The sequence below is a fragment of the Oreochromis aureus genome, linkage group 5, assembly GCF_013358895.1.
Source record: "Oreochromis aureus strain Israel breed Guangdong linkage group 5, ZZ_aureus, whole genome shotgun sequence".
In the NCBI taxonomy this organism is placed as follows: Eukaryota; Metazoa; Chordata; class Actinopteri; order Cichliformes; family Cichlidae; genus Oreochromis; species Oreochromis aureus.
In genome coordinates, this window is record NC_052946.1 from 23,219,090 (window position 1) to 23,245,640 (window position 26,551).

General features: G+C 40.3%; 2 protein-coding genes across 3 annotated transcripts in view; one reads left to right on the forward strand and one right to left on the reverse strand.

Moving 5' to 3' along the window:
- megf6b (multiple EGF-like-domains 6b) overlaps nt 1-7,726 on the forward strand; it is a 64,233-nt gene extending 56,507 nt beyond the window's left edge. The window contains exons 36-39 of the mRNA XM_031740079.2: nt 107-235; nt 346-474; nt 6,427-6,555; nt 6,873-7,726. Coding sequence (XP_031595939.2) covers nt 107-235; nt 346-474; nt 6,427-6,555; nt 6,873-6,937 — 452 coding nt within the window. The 3' untranslated portion in view covers nt 6,938-7,726. The remainder of the gene's footprint in view (nt 1-106; nt 236-345; nt 475-6,426; nt 6,556-6,872) is intronic.
- Nucleotides 7,727-7,734: 8 nt separating this feature from the next.
- kcnab2a (potassium voltage-gated channel, shaker-related subfamily, beta member 2 a) overlaps nt 7,735-26,551 on the reverse strand; it is an 87,393-nt gene continuing 68,576 nt past the window's right edge. For both annotated transcript variants that reach the window (XM_039612192.1, XM_039612193.1), the window contains exons 6-15: nt 23,901-23,945; nt 23,313-23,357; nt 22,994-23,037; nt 22,643-22,729; nt 19,146-19,231; nt 18,862-18,982; nt 18,074-18,168; nt 16,776-16,896; nt 13,508-13,596; nt 7,735-11,573 (exon numbers count right to left, since the gene is read on the reverse strand). In XM_039612192.1, coding sequence (XP_039468126.1) covers nt 11,484-11,573; nt 13,508-13,596; nt 16,776-16,896; nt 18,074-18,168; nt 18,862-18,982; nt 19,146-19,231; nt 22,643-22,729; nt 22,994-23,037; nt 23,313-23,357; nt 23,901-23,945 — 823 coding nt within the window. In that variant the 3' untranslated portion in view covers nt 7,735-11,483. The remainder of the gene's footprint in view (nt 11,574-13,507; nt 13,597-16,775; nt 16,897-18,073; nt 18,169-18,861; nt 18,983-19,145; nt 19,232-22,642; nt 22,730-22,993; nt 23,038-23,312; nt 23,358-23,900; nt 23,946-26,551) is intronic.

A 26,551-nucleotide genomic window follows, 5' to 3' on the forward strand; every position in this document is an offset into this window, starting at 1 on the left:
GAGTCCTTAAGTTTACAGTCATTTATTAATTAATGCACAAGATTTAAACTTCAAAGGTCGACTTTTATTCTCCTCCCATGAATCCCCCTCCCCCCAAACTCGTTAGCCTGCCCCCCTGGTTTCCACGGCCCGCTGTGTCGGATGCAGTGTGACTGTATGAATGGCGCCTCCTGTCACCCGGTGTCGGGTCGGTGTATCTGTTCTCCAGGATTTCACGGAGCCCGCTGTCACAGAGGTCGGTCCAATCTGTTCTCCCAGATGAAATCAAAGAATAACTGGCGTGTTTTTGCCTATTTTATTCTCTTAAGAAAAACAATAATTTCATGTTTCCAATCATTCACTCAGCGTGCGAACGGGGTCGCTACGGTCAGGGCTGCGTCCAGATCTGTGACTGTGAAGACGACGCTCAATGTGATCCTGTGTCAGGAAGATGCCTCTGCTCCTCGGGGAAGACTGGACCCAGATGTGACATTGGTAATCGCTCACGCATTTTTGAGAATACACAGCCATCAAACGCGTACCGCATTTCATCAGTGACATCACTTTCAGCTGATGTGCCTTCATTACTCATTAGCGATGATGAGTTATGCAACAGAGACATAAGTGAGATTTATACACTGCTATGATGAATGCACTGCACTGTATTTACTTCAGCATACATGTGATGATGGCAGTCACATACACAATCAGCTTGTTCCTTTAATATGGATGGAAGAGACGAGTATTTCAGAGAAATAAGTGGAAGAATTTGTTTAGGTGATGGTTTTTTAAGGTTGAGATGAAAGGCTGCAAAAGCAATTATGATATAGAAATTGGAGAATGTAGTAAAAACACCCCAAAGCTACACGTGTATGCGGGGCTGGTGGAAGGAGTGAAACTCTTGCATTGGCCAATTCTCCAGCTTAGACCCTAACCCAAACTGATTTGGTTTAAGACTTGAAGAGAGCGAGTGTGACTCACTGCAGCGGCTAGCCCGAACTAGCTTGCAGGCGTCACATACACACACAGCTTTCACATGCTTTCTTACCAGTAAAGGTATTATTGTATAAATGCATGTAAAGAGTTGGTAAAATATACTTTTAGTAAATACTTTGATGCCTAAAAATGGCTCCTGTCATATATAGTGCCCAGCTACATTTAAAAACAGAGGAAAACCAAGATTACAATATGAAAAGACAAAATCAGAGACATTATTTAGAATTAAATTAAATTACCAAAATTGCAAAACATATACATTAATGGTATTCTGGGCATTCCTTGTGTTGCACTAAATATTTTTTGATATTAGTGTTAAAAAAGTGTTTGTTTTATGCTATTTGAGAACAAGTTTTGACATTTTTATATTTTGACTCAAAAAAAACATATGAAGCAAAAATATGTTTCCCTCCACTCTCAGCGCTGATATGCTGATCAGGCGTAACACTGTCAGTGGTTGGGATGTGTTAGGAGCCAGTGAACATTTTGTTGTCAAAGTTTATGTTTTAGAAGCAGGAAAGATGGAAGCATAAGGATTGATGTGAGTTTGACAGGAGCCACATTGTGAGGGCTTGATGAGTGACTCAGAGCATCTCTTAAAACTGCAACTCCTGTGAGGTGTTCATGGTCTGCGCTGGTCAGTATCTATCTAACATAGTCCAGGGAGGAGTGAACCAGCAACGGGCCATAACATTATACTGGGTCGGTGTACAAGCCTATTAAATTTTGAATCCTTAATCTGTAACCAATACAAAAAGGATGACGTGAAGTCAGCAGTACTTTATTTCTGTTTGAAGTACTTTTCTACTAAAATTTGAATCCAGTTTTCTATGCTTAAGAGCTTTGGCTAACATTCACACACTCATGCTTCCTGGATGCAACCGGGAAAACTAGACCAAGGACTCGTCTACATGCAAACTGGGGATCAAACCCCTGACCCTTCAATCAGTAGGCATCCCAGTTTACCTCCTGAGCCACAGTTGCCCCGTAAACAATACTTGTGCTCGATATTTAAGTAAATGTACTCAGCCGAGTGTTTAACCCTCATAATGTCCTCCCGATTTCCATACAGCTGTTGTCCTCAGGGGTCAAAAATGTCCCCACTTCATTTGAGTGTTTTTTAAAGTATAAAGTATAAATTGTCAATCAATTCAGTGTTACATCTTAGTTTTACTTAAGACCAACACATTAACACAAAATTTACCCAACATTACACATTTTAGGGCCACCAGACCTTGTTTACAAAAAATACACCCTGTTTTTTAAGCGGAAATAAAACAAGAAAATAAAATATTTAATTGTTTAGATAATTTTGACTATCTGACTAACTACAGAGTGCTGTATGTTGAACTTTAGTGAAAAATTTGTTTTGAACCATTTAACATTTTTAAATGGCAGCACATAATCACACCTGTGGTCCTCAGGGGTCAAAAATGTCCCCACTTCATTTGACTGTTTTTAAAATATAAATTATAAATTGTCAATCAATTCAGTGTTACACCTTAGTTTTACTTAAGACCAACACATTAACACAAAATTTACCCAACATTTTACATTTTAGGGCCACCAGACCTTGTTTACATAAAGTACACTGTGTTTTTGAGCAAAAATAAAATGAGACAATGTAATATTTAATTTTTTAGATAATTTTGACTATCTGACTAACTACAGAGTGCTGTATGTTGAACTTTAGTGAGAAAGTTTTTTTTGAAGTGTTTATAATTTTTAAATGGCAGCACATAATCACACCTGTTGTCCTCAGGGGTCAAAAATGTCCCCACTTCATTTGAGTGTTTTTAAAGTATAAATTATAAATTGTCAATCAATTCAGTGTTACACCTTAGTTTTACTTAAGACCAACACATTAACACAAAATTTACCCAACATTACACATTTAAGGGCCACCAGACCTTGTTTACATAAAGTACACTGTGTTTTTGAGCGAAAATAAAATCAGACAATGAAATATTTAATTGTTTAGATAATTTTGACTATCTGACTAACTACAGAGTGCTGTATGTTGAACTTTAGTGAGAAAGTTTTTTTTGAAGTGTTTATAATTTTTAAATGGCAGCACATAATCACACCTGTTGTCCTCAGGGGTCAAAAATGTCCCCACTTCATTTGAGTGTTTTTAAAGTATAAATTATAAATTGTCAATCAATTCAGTGTTACACCTTAGTTTTACTTAAGACCAACACATTAACACAAAATTTACCCAACATTACACATTTAAGGGCCACCAGACCTTGTTTACATAAAGTACACTGTGTTTTTGAGCGAAAATAAAATGAGACAATGTAATATTTAATTGTTTAGATAATTTTGACTATCTGACTAACTAAAGAATGCTGCATGTTGAACTTTAGTGAAAAAAATTTTTTTGAACCATTTACATTTTTTTAATGGCAGCACATAATCACACCTGTGGTCCTCAGGGGTCAAAAAATGTCCCCACTTCATTTGACTGTTTTTAAAATATAAAGTATACTTTGTCAATCAATTCAATGTTACGTCTTAGTTTTACTTAAGACCAACACATTAACACAAAATTTACCCAACATTTTACATTTTAGGGCCACCAGACCTTGTTTACATAAAATACACTGTGTTTTCGAAAGTGGAAACAAAACAAGAAAATAAAATATTTAAAAGTTCAGATAATTTTGACTATCTGACTAACTACAGAGTGCTCTATGTTGAACTTTAGTGAAAAGTTTTTTTTGAACCATTTATAATTTTTAAATGGCAGCACATAATCACACCTGTGGTCCTCAGGGGTCAAAATGTCCCCATCTGGTTTGATTGATACTTAATTACTATGAAGTGGATTTTTCCCCACTTTTAATTAAAACTTAATTCAAACATTCTGACACATTTTTTTTATTCCATTTCAAATTTAAGTCTGTTAAAAACCTCATAAAATGAATTTTTTCTTTGTTTTCGGGTAAAAATAAATCAAATCATCAGTTATTGTGATTATCGTTTCACAACCAGAGTCAGTTGCTTTAGCAGATGATCACAGACGGTATATGTCAAAGTTAATTTAGAAAGCTGTTTTAAACTACTTCAAGTTTTTACTGGCAGCAAATAATCACATCTGTTGTCCTCTGCGCTCAAAAATGACCCTGTTTGCTTTGACTGTTTATAAAGCCATAAGTATAAAATATCATCCATCTCTGTGTTTCAAGGTTTTATTCAACTTTATTCCAACTCATTACCTGACAGTTTTCTATATTTTGGCATGGTAGGACACCAGGGCATGGGTCTGAGTGAAGGCAAACTTTCATGTCCATATTTGACACAAGTGCAGGAGGAAGCTCAGGTTTATTCCTCTGTACTGGTCCCATCATGGACAGCTTTCTTTTCTGCAGTTGCAGGCAAGGGTCATATACAGTAAACAAGTTGTTACAGATGATTGTTTTCTTTTGAAACCTGCAATGTTAGGGACAACTCGCGTGTCCTGACTGCAGGCCAGACGTTTGCCATCGGTACACTAGCATGTTCCATGTACAGCTGGACCTGGCATGACATACTGCCATGTTTTTATCTCATAGGTTTACTTGGGATGTTCTGTTGGAATGGACAGTCCTCTGAACGGGACTTTGTGCTCATACAGTCACATCAGTATCAGGATCTTACATCACAGCAGGAGAAACACCCACTTGTTCCATACACCTCAAATGGGAGCGCGTTTGTGTCATGAACGACAGGGCTCGCAAAATCGCTAGCCCAACGTCGCGGAGCTAGTGATATCTCCAGTCGGGCGATCATATAGCCCGACGGGCGGGGCCCTGCAAGATGATCATCTATTGTGTCTTTATCAAGAAATTATATCCTTTTGCGCTTCTATGATTAATCTTGTGTCACCTTTAAAACTGCTCTACCAGACTCAGGATGTCATAAACTGTCCGTAGCGACTCCACCGGATGTAGAATCAACATACCCACATAAGACTACAGCTGCATTCGATCCATTTTTTTCCCTCTTTTGTCCCTCCTTGTTCGTCATAGAGTTAGCTGTAGAGCAGCTCATCTGCTAATTGGATGGTTGTTGGTTCAGTCTCTGTGTGCTCTAGTCTGGAGTTCTTACCAAGGTGTCCTTGGGCAAGTTACTGAACCCCAACTTGGTCTCTGATGCATCCATTGGCATGTGAACGTTAAAAAGCAGAATACAAGCAGAACACACTGTGTATAATGCGTTCAGTGCTCGAGTAGAAAAGCCAATGAAGGAGTATGGGACGTGCCATATGTGCTTGGACTGTGATAGATTATCTTTCTCTGTGGCACATGAGAGAGTCATGCATCGTCTGTCATTGGGATGTTAGAAGACCAGATCAATGTCCTCACATTACTGCAAATATTCCTCCGTCTCAGCTGACTCCTCTTTCCTGCTTGATTCTTTGTCTTCATCATAATTGAAATGGATGATGTGCAGTCCTCTGACACATCTTCTATTCCAGTTTCACATTCTGAAAACTCAAGAAACTTCAAGAAGCCCAGTCACTTTCTTTCCAAGTTCCTCAGACTACAATGCCCTGGATGCCCAAGAACCTACTTGAACATAGTTCAGATTCTTCATCACTTTTCTTCACTTCATAGTCTTCTTCCACTTCTGCAGGTGGGTGATGTGCTTTTTCAGAGAAAGGGTAGCATGTGCTCTAAATATTGACAATATTTTCTATATCTTCTAACCCTGGATCTTCCTGAACATTGATTCTTCCTCCTCATTATACTAGAGGACAATATGTGCTTTGTCCTACTGGTCATTGCTTTGCACAACATGGTAAAAAAGTATGCTCATCAAAGTATGCAAATCTCTAGTGCAATGGAGGCTTGTGAGCATACTTTCTGTGTATGTATTATTGTAGGGTCGACCTTACAATACGAAGCACTTTGATGCGACTGTTGTTTTGATTTGGCGCAGTATAAATAACATTTTATTGAATATAGAGCACCTGCCTCCTCATTGTGCTGCCTGTTGTTGTTGTTGTTGTGGTTGTTATGACCAGTGCTTGACCCCAAACATCAGTGATCCAAGATCAAAGATGTTTGATAGCAGTATGTTGTGAAAATACGGCCTTTTGCAACACTTTGTACTTTGGGGTCATTTTTGTCCACGAGGACAACAGGTGTTATAAAATCGAATAAAAACCCCATAAATAAATCAAATTACTTAAAACTTATTCCAATCATGCATAGTATAGTAATGAATAACTTCTGTTATTTTCAGACCATTTGATGAATAAAAAACATATTTTTGATAGCAAAAGATTTCTGTAGAGGACAAAAATGACCCGTGGACAACACAAGGGTTAATCTTTAGTAATCTCAATAAAGCACACTGGACAGGTGGAGGTGTTTGTGGTCGGCCTGCCGCTTTAATTGTGCCCTCGCCATTTTGTAGCTTTATTAAACTGCTTGCATTTCGCTTTTCACCGTTTGCTGTCAGACTGCAGAGAGAATCATTACGGGCCTGACTGCTCAGAGACCTGCGAGTGCGAGAACAGGGCGCAGTGCGACCGTCGCAACGGCCGCTGCAACTGCCTGCACAGCTGGATTGGACCGTCCTGTCAGGAAGGTACAGCAGTGACTAACACACACACACACCCCCTGCTGTGTTAACACTTACGTCATGAAAATATCCACACGGAGGGCAGGTGAAGGCCTCCGCTCGCCCTCGAGTGAGAACAGAAGTGACATGTCTGCTGACCTCGTGAAATGGGAGTAAGTAACTAAGTGTAAGTGCTGACAATGTTTAGTTATTGTCTGTGAGGGGCAGAGCTGCAGAGGCTGCACTTTACACTTTTTTTTTTTTTTTAGTTGTTATTCTGATCAAATGTGAATGCTGTGCATTTGCTGAGCTGGACTCTCAGCTCTCTGTGTCCGTCGCCTCAGGTGGACCTCCGCGCCTCACCTATGGGAGCAGCTCAAGACAATCACAGCACAACAACTCATTATAGCAGCTCCATCCAGCAGGAAATCTCAACTGGGACAGGAGTTTTAAACTGAAGTGACTCCAGTGAGTGAAAGCTCATGACTGTAGCAGCTGGGAGATTCATGGAAACGGACGCTCTGATGAGAACTGCAGTTCCATGTTTGCACCCGTCTGGATGATTTTTTTTTGTGTGCCAAAGTCTCCTTTGAACTGTTGGGGTTACACTGTCACTTGCAGCTTGTGATTTCCAAACATAACCCGTCTCACCTTCAGGATAAGCATTTCTTCTTCCAGAGTGCAGCGCCAGGAAGCCGTGGTCAGGTTTGCTGCACTTCCAGTACATTGTGTTTTATATGTTTGCCCTCAAAATACAGCGGAAGGTACTGTATAAGAAAAATACTCTACTTTTGTAAAGATGTTGGTGATATTACTGAATATGATGCAGTTATGTCATTTCTATGAAGTCGTTTTCAGTCTATACAACATGAAGTATGACCCTTGGGTAAATGGTGCTATGATGCTTTACTGTACGGTGCAACAGAGATTATATTGATCCTCACAAGCTTTATGCTATATCACAGTAAAGCATGCTCCTGATGACTACATATGCTGTAATGACAGTTTTTAAAGTTCAATGTAAACCACTTCAGATCATTTGCACCTCCTTCAGGATTTTTATTTTTTGTATAAATTGCCTCATATTTATATTTCATAAATAAGTCATAAATACATCTTTTGTTTTCCACTGGATAGAAGAGGCTTGGACGCTCTAACAAATCCAAACATTATGAATAAAGATGGCAAAATAAAAACAGACACAAGTTGGTTTTTAACCATTCTTATTTTTATCATTAATTCATTTTCATTGAAGATCATAAGCTGTACATCCTGTCTAAATCTCAGATTCAAGCACAGTGCAGATAGCAACGCCTGCAAAATGAAATCAAAATGAAAAAAGGCAAAGGCGATCACAACCGGAAATATATACAAAGGTCAGAGTATGTACAGGAGATACCAGGCTCTCAATACGTCGTCTTCAGAGTGAATTCCATACACTGTTGCATTTGAGCATCATAATGCACACACAACACAAAGATTGCTTCTTTTTGTCAGTCTTCAAATCAATACAATACCGATAGGAAAAATGCAGCATGATGACAAAAATAAAAACAGTTCTCTTAATTCTCTCTACTGCATTAAAGGCTAGAACATAAAAATATATTCTCTGTATAACCTAGAACCTTCTGTAAAATAAGCTCTATTCATCTGTGGGTCTGTTTCATTTGTGAACTAGTCATTAACATGTTAGAACAGCAAATATGATGAAACTAGGACCTCTTAAAGCATTATTTTCTCCTACATGGGTGAGGGCACCAGACAAATACACACAAGCTTCAAAAGTTTCAGTTATTTCTACGTTGTGCGCGTGAAGCTCGTTACGACACGGCATCTGTGTCGAGCGGGTCGGCACGCTGGGACACAACTCTGATGGTCAAACTAAATGCACAGCGATAAAGTTCAAAGGGAAAGTCTGACATCTGTAGGGGGGGAAATATGCCAGGTCGGCATATTTGCTGCTAAATATGACGTCGCCTTAGAGCACAGAGACTGGAACCAGCCAAACTGCTTTTCTCATCAACAATAACACATTTAGAAAAAGAAATGATTCCTGAAAATGAGCGTGTCACGCCTTGCCACTGCAGCCTTAAATTATTTGTTACGTGGATGGAGAAACGGCACGGTCCTCGCTGCCACGGGAGCGACAAACACTGAGCCGTCCTCGACTCAGGTAACGATACATCACTTCACCAGTCTCCCTTTCCTCTGCTCCATGTGTCCGTTTATCCAGCAGAGCAGAGATGCACCCACACAGATGGTGAAACGGAGGGCACAGGATGAAAGTGCACACACAGCACAAGACGCGATTATGTGTTAAATAAACCAGGTTCCCAACTGAGAGTCTGACAAGTTATCCTTACAATATCTCAATCAGACAGTCCTTGGTGAACACAGTATGAACAAGGCTAAAACCCTCTGACTACCCTTATCTGTAAAGCTTAATAATGAATGGCTAATATGTTCTGTACAGAAGAGAAAATGAGTTTCTTCTGGTTTCCAGTCTGTGTGTTAAGCTAATATGAGTTCAGTATCAGACCTTTTGTAATTTTGGGCGAGAAAAAGCTAAATGTCAGACTCAACCTTTAAATCTCAGACTTCTTCTCCGTTCCCTGCAGATGGAAATATTAAGACACAGAAACTCCACAGACAAACGAACAAAATGTTCTTTGCTTATCTTTTTTTTTTTTTTTTTTTTAATTCTGAGAAAACAGCATCGGCTTGTGCCTGTTATTATTTACTCAGACTTACAAGAGACACGGCAAATCAGCCGTATTCAGGGATCACCTAATACAACAGCATGGGATTAGTTCAGTTGACCCCCGATCCCTCACACCTGAACTCACACACACATACAGAAATGAGTCAGATCAACTTTGCTGTTGTTTAGGAGTAATACTCAAGCAGACTGTAAAACCTCATCCACACAAACCCCACACAGTGATGTTTATCCCCTCCACTCTAGCTGAGCAGCTTCACCTCATTCATATCATTCACACTTTTATAAGTTATGTTAATTTGCACTTGTTTTTTCCTTTTCTTCTAAGAATCAACAGTTTATCAGCTGTTAGTAAAGACTTGTTATCTACACGTGTTAGTAAGCTTGAAAAGCATCACCTTGTTTGTCCCATAGGTACTGTAGGCTGGGTGAAGAGGGTCCATGCTTAGAGGATGTAACATGCTTTCTACTTGTGCTTTAATCACAGTAAGAGAGCACCCAAAGGACAATAAATGATACAGGGCGTTGTCAAAATGTCTGCAATAATACTTCTGACGTGTCTCGGGGCGTCTGCCGCCTGAAACAAACCTTACCGATCCTAAAGCACTTAGTTGTACTATGCATTCTGTATATGAAGGACATACTTGTTAACTAGTGTAACAGCTCGGTCAAGTAAAGATATATTATGGAGTAAAGTCCATACCATAGATAGATTACAAGCTGGACAGCACATGCGTCAAGATGATTTCTATAATCTTGTAATAGTGAAACGTTGGGTTGTTTTCTAAAAGAAATGAAGAAGAAGAAGATCTTTGGCTCAAGCCACGCTAAAGTGTCCACACATGAAAGAAAAACAGATGACTAAATACAACCTCCTGACTTTGTGTACGCCAACACACGACTGAAACTGCCTGCTCTGTTCCCTGAGCTGCTGCCACTCACTGATTAACCGGACACACGACTCCTCCCCCCAGTCAGGGAGCAACAAACACCACTTCCACCACTCAGCGGTCCACTTTATACCGGGGACACATGACCAGCGCAGAGAGGCAGCTGTCGAGCTGCTTGTCTACAAGCCCAAAGCACAGTTTGATGCAACTCTAAATAAGGCAAAATACTTGAACTGAATTTGATTGAGGAGAAGTTTCCATGAGATGTGGAGCCAACACTGATATGAACTTTCCCTGTAAACCAAAATCCTCAGCCTGAAAAAAGCGAGAACAGCGGCTGGGAAGCACAGTGAAGCAGGCAGCTGCGTTTGATGTAACACGACTGCAGTTCCTGCTGTTAGGGATGAATAAACTGCTCATCTCTTCAGTGGCACGCAAGTTGCCCAGACACATCAGCCTAGGCTCCTAAGCTCCATCAAGGCGGGTGGTTCACTGGTAAGGATGGAAGTCCTGATGACTCCAGAACTTCAGAGCCACGCTTACACAGGAGGAGCATCGGAGGATTAGGCTGGACAAACGCACTGCCAGTGAAGATACAGAGGATGAAGAGAGGGAATTATGAAGAGGCGATGTGATTCTATAGTGCAATGGATGTGAGATAAGACTGTTGTAATACCCATCCTCTCTCCTCTTTGAAACTACCTTCCAACACCTTTACTGACAGTACTAAAGTGCTGATTGAAGCCCGTGAGGAGGCTCTGGTAATGTCGACAACACTTTCAGAGAAATCTTGACGGATTTGTACAGTACACAGGTGTTTGTAAACAGAACGTCCAAACAACGAATGCATGGCTATGGTACATGTGCAACAGTAGTTCTCGTGTATTCATACAGCATGAATTTCATCTTCCTTTTAGTTGTATTCGGTTTTAGAAAAAGAGAAAAAAAAAAAAAAGAAAGGAAAAAAAATCTGGCTGCCAAGCAAGCGTGTGCTTATTTTTTTTTTTAATAAATGTATTTTTCTCTATAGTTTTAAAATACGTTCAGCTGAATTGAATGTATAACTAATTTAAATATGAGCGCATATCCCTAACCTCTCTTTTTCCATGTTTGTGTCTTTCTTTGTCAATCCTGTCATTTCCAGTGGAGGTGACTGTATTTTTTCCCCCTTTTCTTATCTTATCCCTGTAACTCTAAATGAGGTGCCCTGCGTGGCCGTGGTGTGGCCAGACTCATGCGCCAGGGTCTCACTCAGTAAAAGCTCAAGCAAACAGAGGATCAGGCAAAGGTGGGGCACTGCGGCTGCAGGCCGGGAGCAGCCCTGCCGGGCGGGGCCGTGCCACGCGTTAGGAGCGGTAGTCCTTTTTACTGTACGGCTTGTTCCCCAGGATGCTGTCCACCTCGTGTGTGATGGATGATGACAACTTTGGAAGAACCTACGACACGACAGAGAGACAAGAGGTGAACACACTGCAGTCGCCATGTAGTGTTGCAGTTTCACATCGCTACCAACGTTACAATCTTCAGTCCAGCTCAAAATCCAAAAATGGAAGTAGCATGTGTTTATTTTTTACTTTATTTCTTTGTTGTTTTATATATTAGCTTTACGCACAAGTTTGTACCTTTATAGAAACAGCGATATGTAAAAAGGCTTCAGTTCTAATAAATTCCAAAAAAGTTGGGATGCTGGTAAAACAGAGATTTTAGTATTTCATGAAAAATATTAACTCATTTTGAAGAAGAATAATTTTGGCAACAGGTCAGGTCTAACGTGACTCTGTATAAACAGAGCGTCTTAGAGAGGCAGAGTTTCAGCAGTCTGAACAAAACTGTGGAACAACTTCAAAATAAAGTTATTTTAATGTAAAATTGTGAAACCTTTGAATAAGAATATGGAGAAATCTCTGTGCGCAGGAGACTAGGCTAAAAATCAGTACTGACTGCTCATGATCTTCAGGTCCTCGGGCAGCACTGCACTAAAATCAGGCACAATTCTGTCATGGAAATCATTGGATGGACTTCCAGAAATCCCTGTCTGTGAACAGAGTTCACCGTGCCATCCACAAATGCAGCTTAAAGCTCTATCGTGCAAAGAAGAAGCCATATGTGAACATGAAACAGGAATACTGGCGTCTTTTCTGGTGCAAAGCTCGACCTGTCTGCAGACAGGCCCAACTTTCCACCAACTGAAAACATTTGACACATTATGAAATGTTCTTTATGTTCTATTGTGAATAAAATGTTTTATATTTGAGATTTGCAAATCATTGCATTGTATTTTTATTTATATTTTACACAGCATCTCAACTATTTTTGGAACTGGGGTGGAACTTTGTAAACAGACACTACATAAAGTATTTATAGTAAAGTAGTGCATCACTAAGCAGAGCAGAAATATATTGTTCCTTTTAAACTTGATAACTGAGGAAACTTGACTCAAAGAATAATTATTTTCAACAAAAAGACTGTATAAACAAAGATTTATGAAAATACATCACTAAAAAGAAATATTTATTAAGATATTTTGCACTATTTTATAAAAATACAGATTGTTTTACTCTGAATTTCAAAGTGAGGAGTAAAAATCTTCAGTCTATTTAACTGGAAAACAAGCAAAATAAAAAAAAGATTAGATGGGAGTAAAAATTAAACAGGAACTTTTTGTGTGCAGAGAATAACTGGGGAAAAAAAAAAAAAAAAAAAAAGTATTTGCTCTTCCGACAATGCAGACATTAAATAAAAAGAAAAATATAATATTTTTTTTGAAACTTCCTGAGAAAAAGTCTTTCACACCAGGGGCCGTTTCTATTTCAGCGTCTCTGATATAAAATTCTGGCAAAAGGGAAACTGCAGAGCCCTTGGGAAATGTGAGCATAGCATTTCAAACCCGAAATATCAAACGCATTCTGGGAGAGGAGACGTTTAGTGCACACACACACACACACACACACACACACACACACACACACACGGGAGCAGACACAAAGCATCGGAGTAGAGGAGAGTCAGGATGCTTTTTACTTCGGGCCAGACATAATGTGAGGAGAGGACGTAAACCCTCACTGGTCTGAAACCCCCATTAAAGAGTGCATCTTATCAGGAGAGGAGGAAGCGGCTGTGAGCTCATCTCCAATCCCACTGGCAACTGATACTCCTCTGACCTTATTAACTCAGTACAGTAAAGCACCCAGGCGTGCAGCAGCAAACTGCCCAGGAGGCCAAGCCGTGCCCAGGAGAGGAGGCTGCTGTTACGGACTGTAAGGCATGAATACGAGCCCGACAAAGCGGGTCAGGTCGCATTTTCACAAATTAAGCTTCTGATTTGCTTCGCGGTAACACAAGCAAAGCGTACACACACAAACACACTCACCTGGATCGCTCCTATGTTCTCCATCAGCTGGTCGGTGTTGGACGCCCCTAAAAGGACAGAGCTCACCCCCTCGTTCCGTAGGCACCACGCTGCAGGAGACCAGTAAATAGGGATGACACCCCTACCGTGATTAAACACACACACACATACACACACGCAATACCCGAGACGCAAACACACGCTGATTACTATTTGCACATGAAATGACAGCCGCTCCCTGATAAAATAAACCAACTGCTATACTACGGCAACATTACTCATCAGGAACTCGACACTCGTTACACTAACACTGGATCAGCGATGGAAGAACCGACCCACTCATGCACACACCACAATATAAAAATGACTCCTGATCAGATGCTGCTGAATGCCGGCCTACATTACATCAAATTTCAGTACTATACCTTAGCTCATGCCGTGTTGAAAATGTAACTTTGCATAGCTTACTGCAGGCAAATTGAGTCCCGTTGTTGCACCATGACTAAATGATTTGAATGGAAAAACCATCTGGTGCTTACTGGGTTCTAAAATTGTTTAAATACAATCTCAGATCAGAACCGTTTCATTATTTAGCTGAAATGAAATAAACCAAATGCAGAAGCAGTGTGTGAAAAAACTGAGTACACACCATGATTCAGCAGATTGTAGAAACACCTGTATGAGCATTAGTCTCTCACATCGGTGTGGAGGAATTTTGACCCACTCTTCTTTACAATGTTGACTCTTCCACAGCATGTCTTTATCCTGTCTTCCTTCTCTCACCCAAACCGGTCGCAGCAGATGGCCCCGCCCCTCCATGAGCCTGGTTCTGCTGGAGGTTTCTTCCTGTTAAAAGGGAGTTTTTTCTTCCCACTGTCGCTAAAGTGCTTGCTCATAGGGGGTCATATGATTGTTGGGTTTTTCTTTGTATGCATTATTGTAGGGTCTGCCTTCCAATATGAAGTGCCTTGAGGTGACTGTTGTTGTGATTTGGTGCTGTATAAATAAAACTGAATTGAATTTAATTGGATTGTTGCTTCAGTCCACTGACATTTGCAGGCATTTGTTTATCCACAGCTCTCTTAAGGTTGTCCCACAGCATTTCAATCATGTTCAGGTCTGGACGCTGATGGATTGCAACATGCTCACTCTTTTTTCAGCCATTCTGTTGTAGATTTACTGCTGTGCTTGGATCTATTCTCCTGTTGCATGACCCAATTTCAGCAAAACCATTACCCGTTAGAAAGACGTCCTCACCTTTAACACCACAATGCTTTAGTATACAGAGGAGCTCATAGCTAACTCAATGGCTGCAACTTGCTGTGGTCCTGTGGCTGTAAAACAAGCTCAAATCATCATCCCTCCACATCATTCCTGACATCTGGTATGAAATATTTGTGCTGTTTTTTTTTCTAAAGGTAGCGCTCTGTATTATGAACAGACATCTCCATTTTTGGTCTCATCTGTCCAAAGAACATTGTTCCAAAAGTCTTGTGATTTGCTCAGATGTGGCTTTGGAGCCCTACGCCATGCAGTCATTTTCTTTTTAGCAAGAAGAGTCTTTTTCCTGTCACCACTTCCAAACAAGACATACTTGTTCAGTCTTTTTCTGATTGTACTGTCATGAACTTCAACATCTAACATGCTAACCGAGGCCCATGGAGTCTAAGATGTAGCTCTTGGGGTTTTTTTGCAGTGTTTCTGAGCATTGCATGGTCTGCTATGGGGTAAACTTGTTGGGACATTCACTCCTGTGATGATTACAAACTGTTATGAAACTGCCAGAACTTCTGCTTTTATAGAGCCAGTCACATTTGCTAATGACCAATTAATCAAGTGCCTTTCATAAGCGACCTCTGTCTGTGACTTACCATCTTAATTCTATAGAACCAGTAAGGGTGTACTTAATTTTTCAAACACTGCTTCTTGATTTAGGTTTGTTGAATATTGACTGTGTAATTTATTGTGTGATGTTCATCTAATCTTTAATTTGTTTTTCCTGATATATAATTTTTTTTTCATAAGACTAAGTTCCCATCCCTTTGTAAAGCACAGGTAGTGAAGCAGGAACTTGCAAAAAACTCATGTACAAATACTTCAGAACCATTTTCAGGTGCAAAGCATGAGTAAAAGAACTAAATAAATCTCAGAACAGCTCTCGGCTAATAATGTTCAGAAAACTTGCCTTTTTGTGATCATTGCAAACAAATACAAATACACACACACACACACACACACACACACACACACACACACACACACACACACACACACACACACACACACACACACACACACACACACACACACACAAAACCCCCCATCCTTGCTTGGTCTGCCATTGTAATTGGGAACTGTATTATGCAATACAACAGCATGCTCTTGAAATTCAGGAAAATACACTGTTAAGCAGATTACAGCATAAAGGAATGAAGAATGCTGCTGTAAAAATAGTGGGATTATGATTCTACACAAATCTTCAATAAACATGAGAATACGACCAAAAAAAGAAGATCTTCATCTGGAGTGATGCAGGTGCAGACCTTCCCTCAGGCTACATCTGTTTACTCTGTTCTCACACTTGCAGACTGATTCCTGAATTTACCACCTGCTCAAGGAGTCTCGGGATAAAGCCCAAGGCGAGAAGCAGTCTGTCATTGTTTTATAGTTTTTATTTAATGCTGGAGTGACACAGCGATCTAGAAGACTGCATATAAATGTCCCGTGCTGCCTACAGGAGTGCTGGAAGGATTTATGGTAATTGAGGGAGAACCGAGGGTGTCCACTAATGGCCCGTGAAACCAAATCTATGACAGTGTATTACTGTGTGGGTGAAAAATCTGCTGTGATCTGTGCTGCGATAGGAGACCGACTGCGAGATTTATTCGCTGCGTCCCTCTCGACTGCCACTTTAACGACCCTTGCAGGACTCTGCGTCTTTGGGCTTTGCACATTTACTGCCCGGCAAGTGAATCGATATGAGTCATCCCCTGGATGTATTTCTGATACTGTGTGTTCCTGTCCCTTTAAGACGCACTATTTACCTTTTTGATTGTTTTATTTCTTAAATAGTCCCTGTTTTCTTGGTTTTTTTCTCATAAATATACTTTTTTCTTTTCTTTTCTTTTTTTAAACTGCAGCAGTTACAACACAGACACATACGTGACAACACAACACACCAAGTGTCAAACCAGACAGCTGCGAGAGCGGTGCTGACCTCGGCCTGTCCGAGGCAGAGGGACGGACAGACAGACAGAAAGAGAGAGAGCGGCAGAGTGTATCTGCGTACCGATGGCGAGTTGGGGCAGAGTGCAGCCCAGCCGCTCCGCGATTGCCTGCAGCTCTTTCAACTTCGCCTGCTGACGCCGGCCCTCCTCGCTCAAGATCTTGTCCTTCAACCACTGGTAGCCCTGTCGAAAACACAGCACACCTGCTCAAAAACACAGCCCTGCTCACACCGCTGCGCCGCAGCTCCTGTGTCACCAGGGCCTGTTTTTAAACACGTGACTCTGTCTCCTGCTGTCTACACCTCAGCCAGGGAAACACAGCTCACTCTATGCTTTTGTAAAAAATAATAATAGTCAGTTCATTTATAGCAGATTTATAAACATTACAAAAATTAAATATGTTAAAAAAGTGTTAGTTTTTTCCCAGCTGAGTTATACAGTAGCTTTGATATCTAGCTGGTAGATCTAACAATACAGAGGATGTGATTAGTACCACAAGGATTCACTGACTCAACGATCCATAACACCACAAACATCCACAGACAACACTGAGCCGAACGGGAAGCAGCACATTCAACATAAATCACCAAAAGTACTGCACAACACCAAGATGAGAGCTTGCTTCATGAACCGGCAGAGCTCAAACCAACAATCAGTGACACACGATCCACAGAAACACAACATGCCACTCCAGCACAGAGGGACAGAACACCAAGTCAGGTGTAAGCTTATGTGTTGAGCTGTCTTGGATCTCTTATTTTTAAAAGTCTGCATGCTGAATGCTAAAATATATTTCAGCATCACAACATGACATGATGGAAAGTGAGGGCTGCTGAGTTCATCTGTCACACATACTGGATTGAATCCCTAAAGCTTCGTCTCCTCTTTGATCATTTTTAGTTAAAATGGACGTTTTGTTTTCTTCTTCTCATGAGCTGCCTGACACATCACACTGAATTGATTCCCGATTCATCTGCCAATTTATAAAGTGAAACATTTTTATTTTTAAAGTGTTGGTATCTGTAGTGTCAAATAAAAATTCACAAGTCAGCACGCACACGTGCCGCACTATTATTGTTGTGAGCGTAGGTGTTTTGTGGTCATTTGCGTGGACTAAAATATATTAAGCTGACACCAACTGACAAACAGTGTGTAACAGCACTGCTTGTGAAGCGGTACGCAGTGCATGGCGTCGGCATGGCACTGAAAACACACAAGGTTACAGTATGTGGTGAATAACAGAACCTGAAAGACACAAACATACACAATAAGCAACCAGCAGTGAAACACAGCACAGTGACAGCGGCACAGATGATCAGAGTGGGATAAAGAAGGAGCACAGCGAGCGAGGCTTGTCTACCTTAAGGGAGGCCCGCGAGTAGGGAGGGACCCTGCCATCGTATTTCCCTGAGATGATCCCACAGGCCAGCGGAGACCACGTCATGGCCCCCACACCTGACAAGAGAAACATGTGATCACCACTGAACAATTTTTATCAGCCATCAATAAATTTTAAAAAAGGGCTGAACTTTGCTGAGTTGATGATGACCATTTCTCTACTTCTCTTAAATCACACTGACTGTTCACACACTTCCACAGCATGTCTTTTATCCTGTCTTCATCCCCTCACCCAAACTGGTCGCGGCAGATGGCCGCCCCTCCCTGAGTCTGGTTCTGCTGGCAGTTTCTTCCTGTTAAAAGGGAGTTTTTCCTTCCCACTGTCGCCAAAGTGCAAGTGGGGTCATATGATTGTTGGGTTTCTCTCTGTATGTATTATTGTAGGGTCTACCTTACAATATAAAGCTCCTTAAGGCGACTGTTGTTGTGATTTGGCTCTGTATATTAAAATTGCATTGAATTGAAGCTAATAAAGTTATATGGCAACACAAACAAGACTTTAACCAGCTATAATCAGAATTGCACTGATCTCCAGTGCTCCAGCAAGTAAGAGAGAAGTTCTCGTGTTACATTTCTGGAATGCTTCCTTTCTTTCCACAGACCTGAGATCCCACACTTGGCTTCAATTTAACCTTGTGTGTCCACGTGTCAAAAATCCCTCTAGCTCTATGGGTTTGTGTAAAAAATAAGTTTTGTAACGCTTTCATGGATCAATTCTCCACCTGGAGGCACAAACGCACCACTGCTCACCTATCTTATGGAACAGCTCAGGTAGCTGCACCTCCACTTTCTCTCTCTGGAACATGTGGTACTCTGCCTGCTCGCAGATGGGGGGAATCTGGTTGAACTGTCTCGCAACAGAGTACGCTTCCTAAAGAAAAACATGCAAAGAGTTACATAATACAGCAGAGTATGTAAACATTTTGTATTGGGAACAATACTGAACATGAAGAACAGAAATAATAGATAATGTGAACCTGGAAATAACTGCAACTTGTGAAGATAGAAGGAATGTATTTTGGACTGAGTCTCACCATTATTTCCATCGGGCTCCAGCGGGATGTCCCCCAGTACATGGCCATGCCTTGGTTTATCACATGGGTCATTGCTCGAACCGTTTCTGCAAGTTACACACAACAAAGATGAGGAAAACTCCCCCAAGAACTTTCCCACTTTTTTGGTTACACATACAAACATCTATACATAAACACACTGTTCCACTGGTGGATCCGGTTTTTGCTACTTTTAGATCTGCAAAACGTCAAACCTGTGGATCTGAACACAAAAGCCCGACCCACCTGTTTAGGCAAGGGCAGCCAATCAAAATAATGGTAGATCAAAGGGAGGTGGGTCTTAGAGAGGTGTTAAATGGCTTCTTTCAATGCTGGATCAAGGTGTAGTTTAAGATAAACAAAGCTTGTCTCAAATTGTGAACCTTCAAAGCTGCTCGAGTGGAGTCCAAAAATAAAAATATGTAGCTTAAAAAGAAAAATAATAAGCCGCCCTTATAAAAGAAAAAAAACATTATTACTGGTTTCACCCTGTAGTGTTTTCTGCAGCATACAATACCTCAAACAGTGTCCTAGTACTCTAATTTATGTGCATCTGCTTGTTCTTTCTTCTTCTAAAAGAAGCACTCGTTATCATTTGCAATCCAAATGGCCTCGGCCATTCAGGACAGAAGTGGAAAAGCTGATTATGTTAATCAGAATGGAGCATAATTCACCCTGATGAAGATGACATCTATTCATAACAAGGCACTTGAATGACATTAATGTTAAAAAAAATCCTAAGAATCTGTCAATTTCGATCTGCAGCGGGCTGCAGAAAGGAAATCCAGTGAAATAAATACGAGACGACGGCCGTATTTGCACCACTTCAGATCTTTAATTGTGCAAAAAGCCTCGTCAGTGGTTTGACAAAGTGGACTACAGCTTATTTATTTTAAGCACAGATGGGTAGAAAATATGTCAGGGGTGATTTATTTTTCCCTTTAATGTGATGACTGGATGTTGCAGAGAGATTAATCTCATGTTACTGTGTCAACACAGCACTGCATTTGATTTAAAGCCGTCAGGTGGGAATGTGTTTTTAAAGCATGCATGTTTATGTGTATGATAAGAGAGATTTCAATAAACAAATGATTCTGATAATTATGCTAAAGAATGGTAATTATAACATCAAAATATACATTAGCAGAGGCATGATAAGAGAGCCATGGCACTCAAAGAATCCTGATTACACATCCGCAGTTTAGCTCCTGCCATAAAAGAGCCAGTCAACAGCTGAAACTAGCATATATATCACCCAATCAATGGGCAATGTTGCATTGGCGCAGTAGAAGTCTATCACAGGCTTCTACTGTACATCTGCAACCTTCACAAAGATGTAGATAAGTCAAATTACATTCATGCAAATAAGCTTTACGATTAGATTTGTTCAGTAGTTTGTTGGGTTGTATGAATATTGAAATGTACTCCCATTTATACAGTTCTTTTCTAATCTTAATGACTACAAGTCCCATTTTAACCCCCATTAAGCAACATACAGTTATACAGCACTTTAATTACCTAATACCCACGGCATATTAAGAATCACCAGTTAACCTAATGGATGTCTTTGTACGGTGGGAGAAGGCATGAGAGAACGCACACAGGCATAGGTGGGGATTGAGCCAGTTATAAACTTGCTGTGAGGCTACAGTGCTAACCACTTGACCATCATGCCATCCATGATTCATGCCCTTGAGCCATGAAGGAAGAAATAATGAGTATTTTTTGTGAGCATCAAAGTTTAAGTTGAGGGATGAAAAGACCTTTAACCCTCGTTCTAGGCAAAGTCAGCAAAGCTTTAAAGCAGTTTTTGGTTTGACTTGGTTGCTTTTATATAAGCTGTTTTTATGCAACATTAAGCATTGAAATTAAAGATATGGCTCTCTCTCCTCACCACAGACAGCATAAAAGATGTAGCTTCCAGGTCTAAAAAGCAAAGCTTGATCCTTGAGTAGCCTAAGCCTAAATTCACTCTAATGGGCATCAGGGGGCGAAAGCTGTGGATACTAAAAGACTTTGGGCCCTGTAGAAGTCTATGGTTTCCATCTTTCTGTGTTTCAGAAAGGTACATTATCCAGCACATGCTCAAATGTTAATGACTTGTGATTGACAAATCGTTATCCAGTGAGGTGAGGCTTCATCCAGTTTTAACGCTTCCCCTTAAAGATGACATTTGACGACCTCCAAGAGACCCATAATGACCAGTGTGGTTTGACAACTATTACAGTAGTTTCAGGGTTCTTCCAAGGGTAGCTGCATAGACAGAGATGACTTCAGATTAACCTCTGATGCACACCCAGTGGTGGTGTGCATCATTTGGTTGTTATTTGGTTCTATAAGCAGGCCTAAAATCTGACAGAAACCACTCAGTTCAGAAAAAAAGCTTCAAGATTTCCTAGTAAGCATTCAAGGTGGCCTGTATGGGTTGGTCATGTTTCAGTAGCAGTTCTGATGAAAGATGCTTATCCTGAATGGTGAGCTAAGCCAGGTGGCATGAAGATAATCATCTGTAGTGTTTCATGTGCAGTGTGTGTAACACATGTGTGAGAAATTAAATCACAGAGCTCCAGCTCAGCCTGTGTGTGTGCTGTTGAGCAATATCTTGCGTTATCTGACTGTAATTTCCGTCTTTTTATTGATCGAAGTGATAACTTGTTTTGTTCGACTGCAGACCAAATATAAAAAATGTCAGATAGCGATCGCGGCGTCCCAGACAAGAGAAGGAACACGTGTGTAATAAGACGGGCCCTATCACCCATCAATAATCCATCACGCTGATGCGCTGTTTCTCATAAAAGAGTCGAACAGACCAAGCCTCCCATATTGGGAGTGTGTGCTTGTCTTAAGGGGTTTACTGTGTTTACTCTGACAGAGTAGCTGTTCACTTCCTCTTCACCCTGTTTACCCCTTCAGCTACTGCCAGCATAGAATACACCAGATGGCTTTACCACTACAGATTGGAAGGCGCATATTCAAAACTGCCCATTCGAACTGTGTGCAATCTCTAAAGGGCAGATGGGCATAAGAATTGCCTTGACTTTTACATTGAACAACACCAGCTACTTCTACTCAACATCCAACATCAAGATCCTGAAGTATTCTGGAAGAGCCTGAGCGAACTATCAAACTAAAGGCAGAGAGATGGCCCCTGACCGGACTACAACCCGAAGAGGAACTATGACACGGGAGCAGATGGATAATGTGTGACCAGCTGAGCCCCCGCACAGTTAGCACTCTGCCATTTAAAGGTCTTCAGCATCCGCATCCATCCTCATTCTGAGTGTGGAGGTGGAAGCACCAGGACAACAGGCAGCATTTAAAAATAGATGTTTCAGTTACAAGAGATTTGTAAATCCGAGTCTTCACGTAGCAGTCGTCATAGAGACAGAAAGAATGCCTTTTCTTTAAGCACAGTATGACAACAAGTGATAAAAAGGTAATAAATAGGCAGAAAAGGGTAGAGAAAACAGAATTGCTACCTTCCATTGGTGTATTAGGGTCCGGTCTGTTCGCGAAAACCACATCCACGTAGTCTAACTGCAGTCTTTCTAAAGAGGCTTTTAAACCTGCAAAATAGGAACCACAGTTGAGCAGCAATAGTGCTGTGACTGCAAATATCAAAGTGTATAGAAAATTAGTGCAGAGGATTATCAAACTGCATACTTTAAATGGCTTACTGACTGTAGCCAAAACTTTTCCAATAACTCCAGGGGAGGTGTCAGTTATTAAAATGAAGCTTCGATTCCCTTGACCCAAAGCTATTAATTAGGAAGTATTTTGTTGTTGAAGTGTCAACATTTAATCCAATAATACGCAGCACTGCTACTTACCTTCTATAATGTGTTTTCGGGATAAACCTCTTTCAGTTTCTGCTCTATATAAAAACAAATACAAAAGAAATGAGAGTGTGTTTGAAACCATTATTTATAATGTGACTGGTACGGCTCCTGGACGGTAACATAATATCATTTTATCCTTTATGAAATATGAGCGATGTTTCCAGCTTTATTGAAAGCACCTGACAACAGATCAGTTTGGATGACACATGATCCCATTACCAGGAGCATCAGGATCAAACAAGTCGAGAAAAATTACACGCGAGGGTAGTTTTTCATTTGGGCAAACAGCAGAGTTAAGGATGAAACTTACTTTCCACCCCAGAAGATCTTTGTTGTTATCACCAAACTCGAACGTCTGGGGAAAGAAAAAAAAAAGTAAGCACACATCTGTTACAACATCTGCCAAGCAAACATGCTGAATTACATCAAAAAAAAGCACTGGAGTTGCTTATGCACATGCACAAACTGTAATCTTTAGGTCATTCATGCGTTTCTACCTTATTCTATCAGCATCACTCTCGCACACATCCTACAATAAGTGTGACTGTGCCAGAACGCAAACAATGCCAGTGAATGAGTGCTGCGAGCACATAAACCTGATCTGATATAACCTGAGCTATACAAATACCCATCCAGGACCGACAAAGTAGAAGACAAGCCACTAGAAGTTCATCCATTATTCATCATCTTTGAGGAGGAGACACTGGAGTGTGGGCATGGCATGGCTGCCCACATTAATCTTTCATCTCCCCACCTTACTGTTCCGGTTCACAACACACAAGCCTCCCAATATGTGCAGAGGAATGAGATGATACAAGATTAGGCTGGATGGCTGGGAAGGAAATAAAAAATAAAAAATAAACTACAAAATGCAATTAAAGTGTGCCTCATATCATACCTCCATCCTTTCTTCTTTATGATGTTTCCGAGCACCACCTCTGCCCTATGAAACAGATAGAAAGAGAGCATGATTAAAAAACCCAAAACATTAAAAAAAAAATTAGATAGTCTTGAAATGATATGAGCATTTATATCCGACTATCTCAGGATTTAATTGTTAATTAAAGAACGCAGTCCAATTCTGAGTATATACACCACGAAAGTGAGTTTATATAAGCGGAAGCACCTGTTTAGGACTGGTGGGTGTGAACTAGCTGCCAGGTCAGAGCCCGGTCCCAGCTGTGCTGTCGAGCCACCACCAAGTCACTCATTAGCAGCCACAGGGGTGCTAATGAGTGACATTACGTTCAACACGGGGCTCATTAGGGCTGGGCAGAAACCTGTCAGCAGGATGTCTCTCCAGCTCCCTCACTCTGACAAATAATGAGACACCTCCTTGTGACACAGTTTCACATAAAATCCAATTGGCTGTAGAGGTAGAAAAAGCGCAGTGCCAGCTAAGATTTGTTTACGTTTGCCGATGAGTGCAGCTAGCAGCTCTAATTGACGCAGTTTTCAAATATTATGGCAAGTATCCGATTTGTGCACAAATTCAAGGACCACAATTTACCCACAGCACAGCACATTACAGCTCCTGTCAGTGTGACAGTCTGAACAGTTTAAGTAATGTGCAAAAGTTTAAGGTATCAGAATACTTTATTAATCCCTGAGGAAACTGTGTGGGTTACAGTTGCTCCAAGACAGTAACAGACTAAACTATTTAAACAGTGCAATATGTTACAGATATTACAAATGTAAGAAATAGAACTAATATCTACAAATAGCTCAATTATAAATATCAACAATATCAAGAAGTTTAGAAGTTTTAGATTTGCATAGATCACACAGCAGATTGATCATCCACGCATTTTAATCGCAGTGAGAGTCACAATGGCATACCCACAAAAAACAAAACAAAACAAGAATTTACCATTTCTAGCCTCTTAACATAAATATTTCAATACAAGATTACTTGGCAGAAAATAATAAGCTAGCTCAAATTCACAGACAAATCTTTCATGATGACCGGACCAATGTACCTGCCAAAAACTTGAAACAACTATGTGGAAGCTGATACCAAAGAGAATGGTACGACGATGTTTGTATAAAGTCGAATAATGTGCAAGTTGTTTTTTTTTAAAGAATAATTTTGAAACCTTTTCCACAGGCAGCAATACAGTAAGTACAAAATGCTTATACTAAACAGAGAGGCCATCACACATGTATAGACATTACTTGAATATCCTGGTATTTCTGTATGAAACAAATGGGAAAACTACCTATATTTTTGACAGGAAGAACGCTTTTGTAAATCTGGAATTACTTTTAAATTTGTTTGAACTCTCAAGAATAATAGCAACAACAATTAAGTTGGCAGGATCAATTTTCAGGTTAGCCCATTATCTTTAGGCCTCTGAAAAAAGGAAACAATGTATAAAATTGTCAGCAATTCCAATTAATGTACTACTTTTTCTTAAATCTCTTAAATTACAGCTAAAAATCTGCACTTCAGTTACAAATAAATCATGTATATTCATGTATTATATTTCTATAGTTCTGTAAATCAGAACTATCTTGATACACCAATGACTGATAACCATGGGTTATTATGTATCATAACTCAAAAAAATTTAGATTATAAGCACATAATTAACTTTGTAGTGCTGTACTCTTTTTCCTTTCCCCTGTATCCTAATATTCGACAGCTATGACCAGTCCTGCTTATGTGTACGACTTGCTACTATATGTATGCAAAGCATGGATGTATGAATGATTTTAACTTTAATATTCAGGGGCCATTTGTTTGTTTGCTTTGCTTTTGTCTCTGTTTCAATTGAATATTAAATCCTGCATAACATTTTTGTCCCATTTATCACCACCTTTTGTTTGCCATTTATTAAAAGATAAATTAAATTAAATATTCAACCTCCCCACGCGTGTGTTTGTGCCTCTGTACATTCTGCTGATCCAAACAGCAGCTGCCCAAGTACAGTAGACACTGCATTATTACTCCAAGTGATTTCAGCCTCCGCCAGCTGGACTCGCATCTTTTTTAAACAACGAGCAATGAACAATCCCCTGAGAGCAATGATATGTGTGTGTGTGTGTGTGTTTCTGGCTCTTAGTATTGCCCCTTTGAAATGTGAGTAATTTGAGTGACCAAACATAAGGTTCACTGAGCCTCGAGCAGGTTGCCTTTCTTCATCCACCCATTAATTAAAGCTTTGCTTTATTTCAATGCTGAGTTGCTTTCTGACTTAGGGCAGAAGCAATGATGTAATGCGGCACTACTCATGGATTCTTTATATTTTATTACTTTCACATTCTTCAGGGCTTATGCCACCTGTTTTTCACCATATCACACATTTAGTATTGATCTCCAGCAAAATGCCTCTGAGCCTGAGAGACAACAAAGACTGAAATTCTGTTCTGCCAATTACTGCCATACTTTGAAAAGCTTTGGTGCCATGTGTGCCTGCTGATAAGAGCAGCTACACGAGTTAAGCACAACACATTTGTTTAAGCAAAGAGACATATTTGTTTATACTTCTCAGAAACAGTAGCTCATGTATTCAGATGGATATGCTAATCAAGCATCACAATCAATAT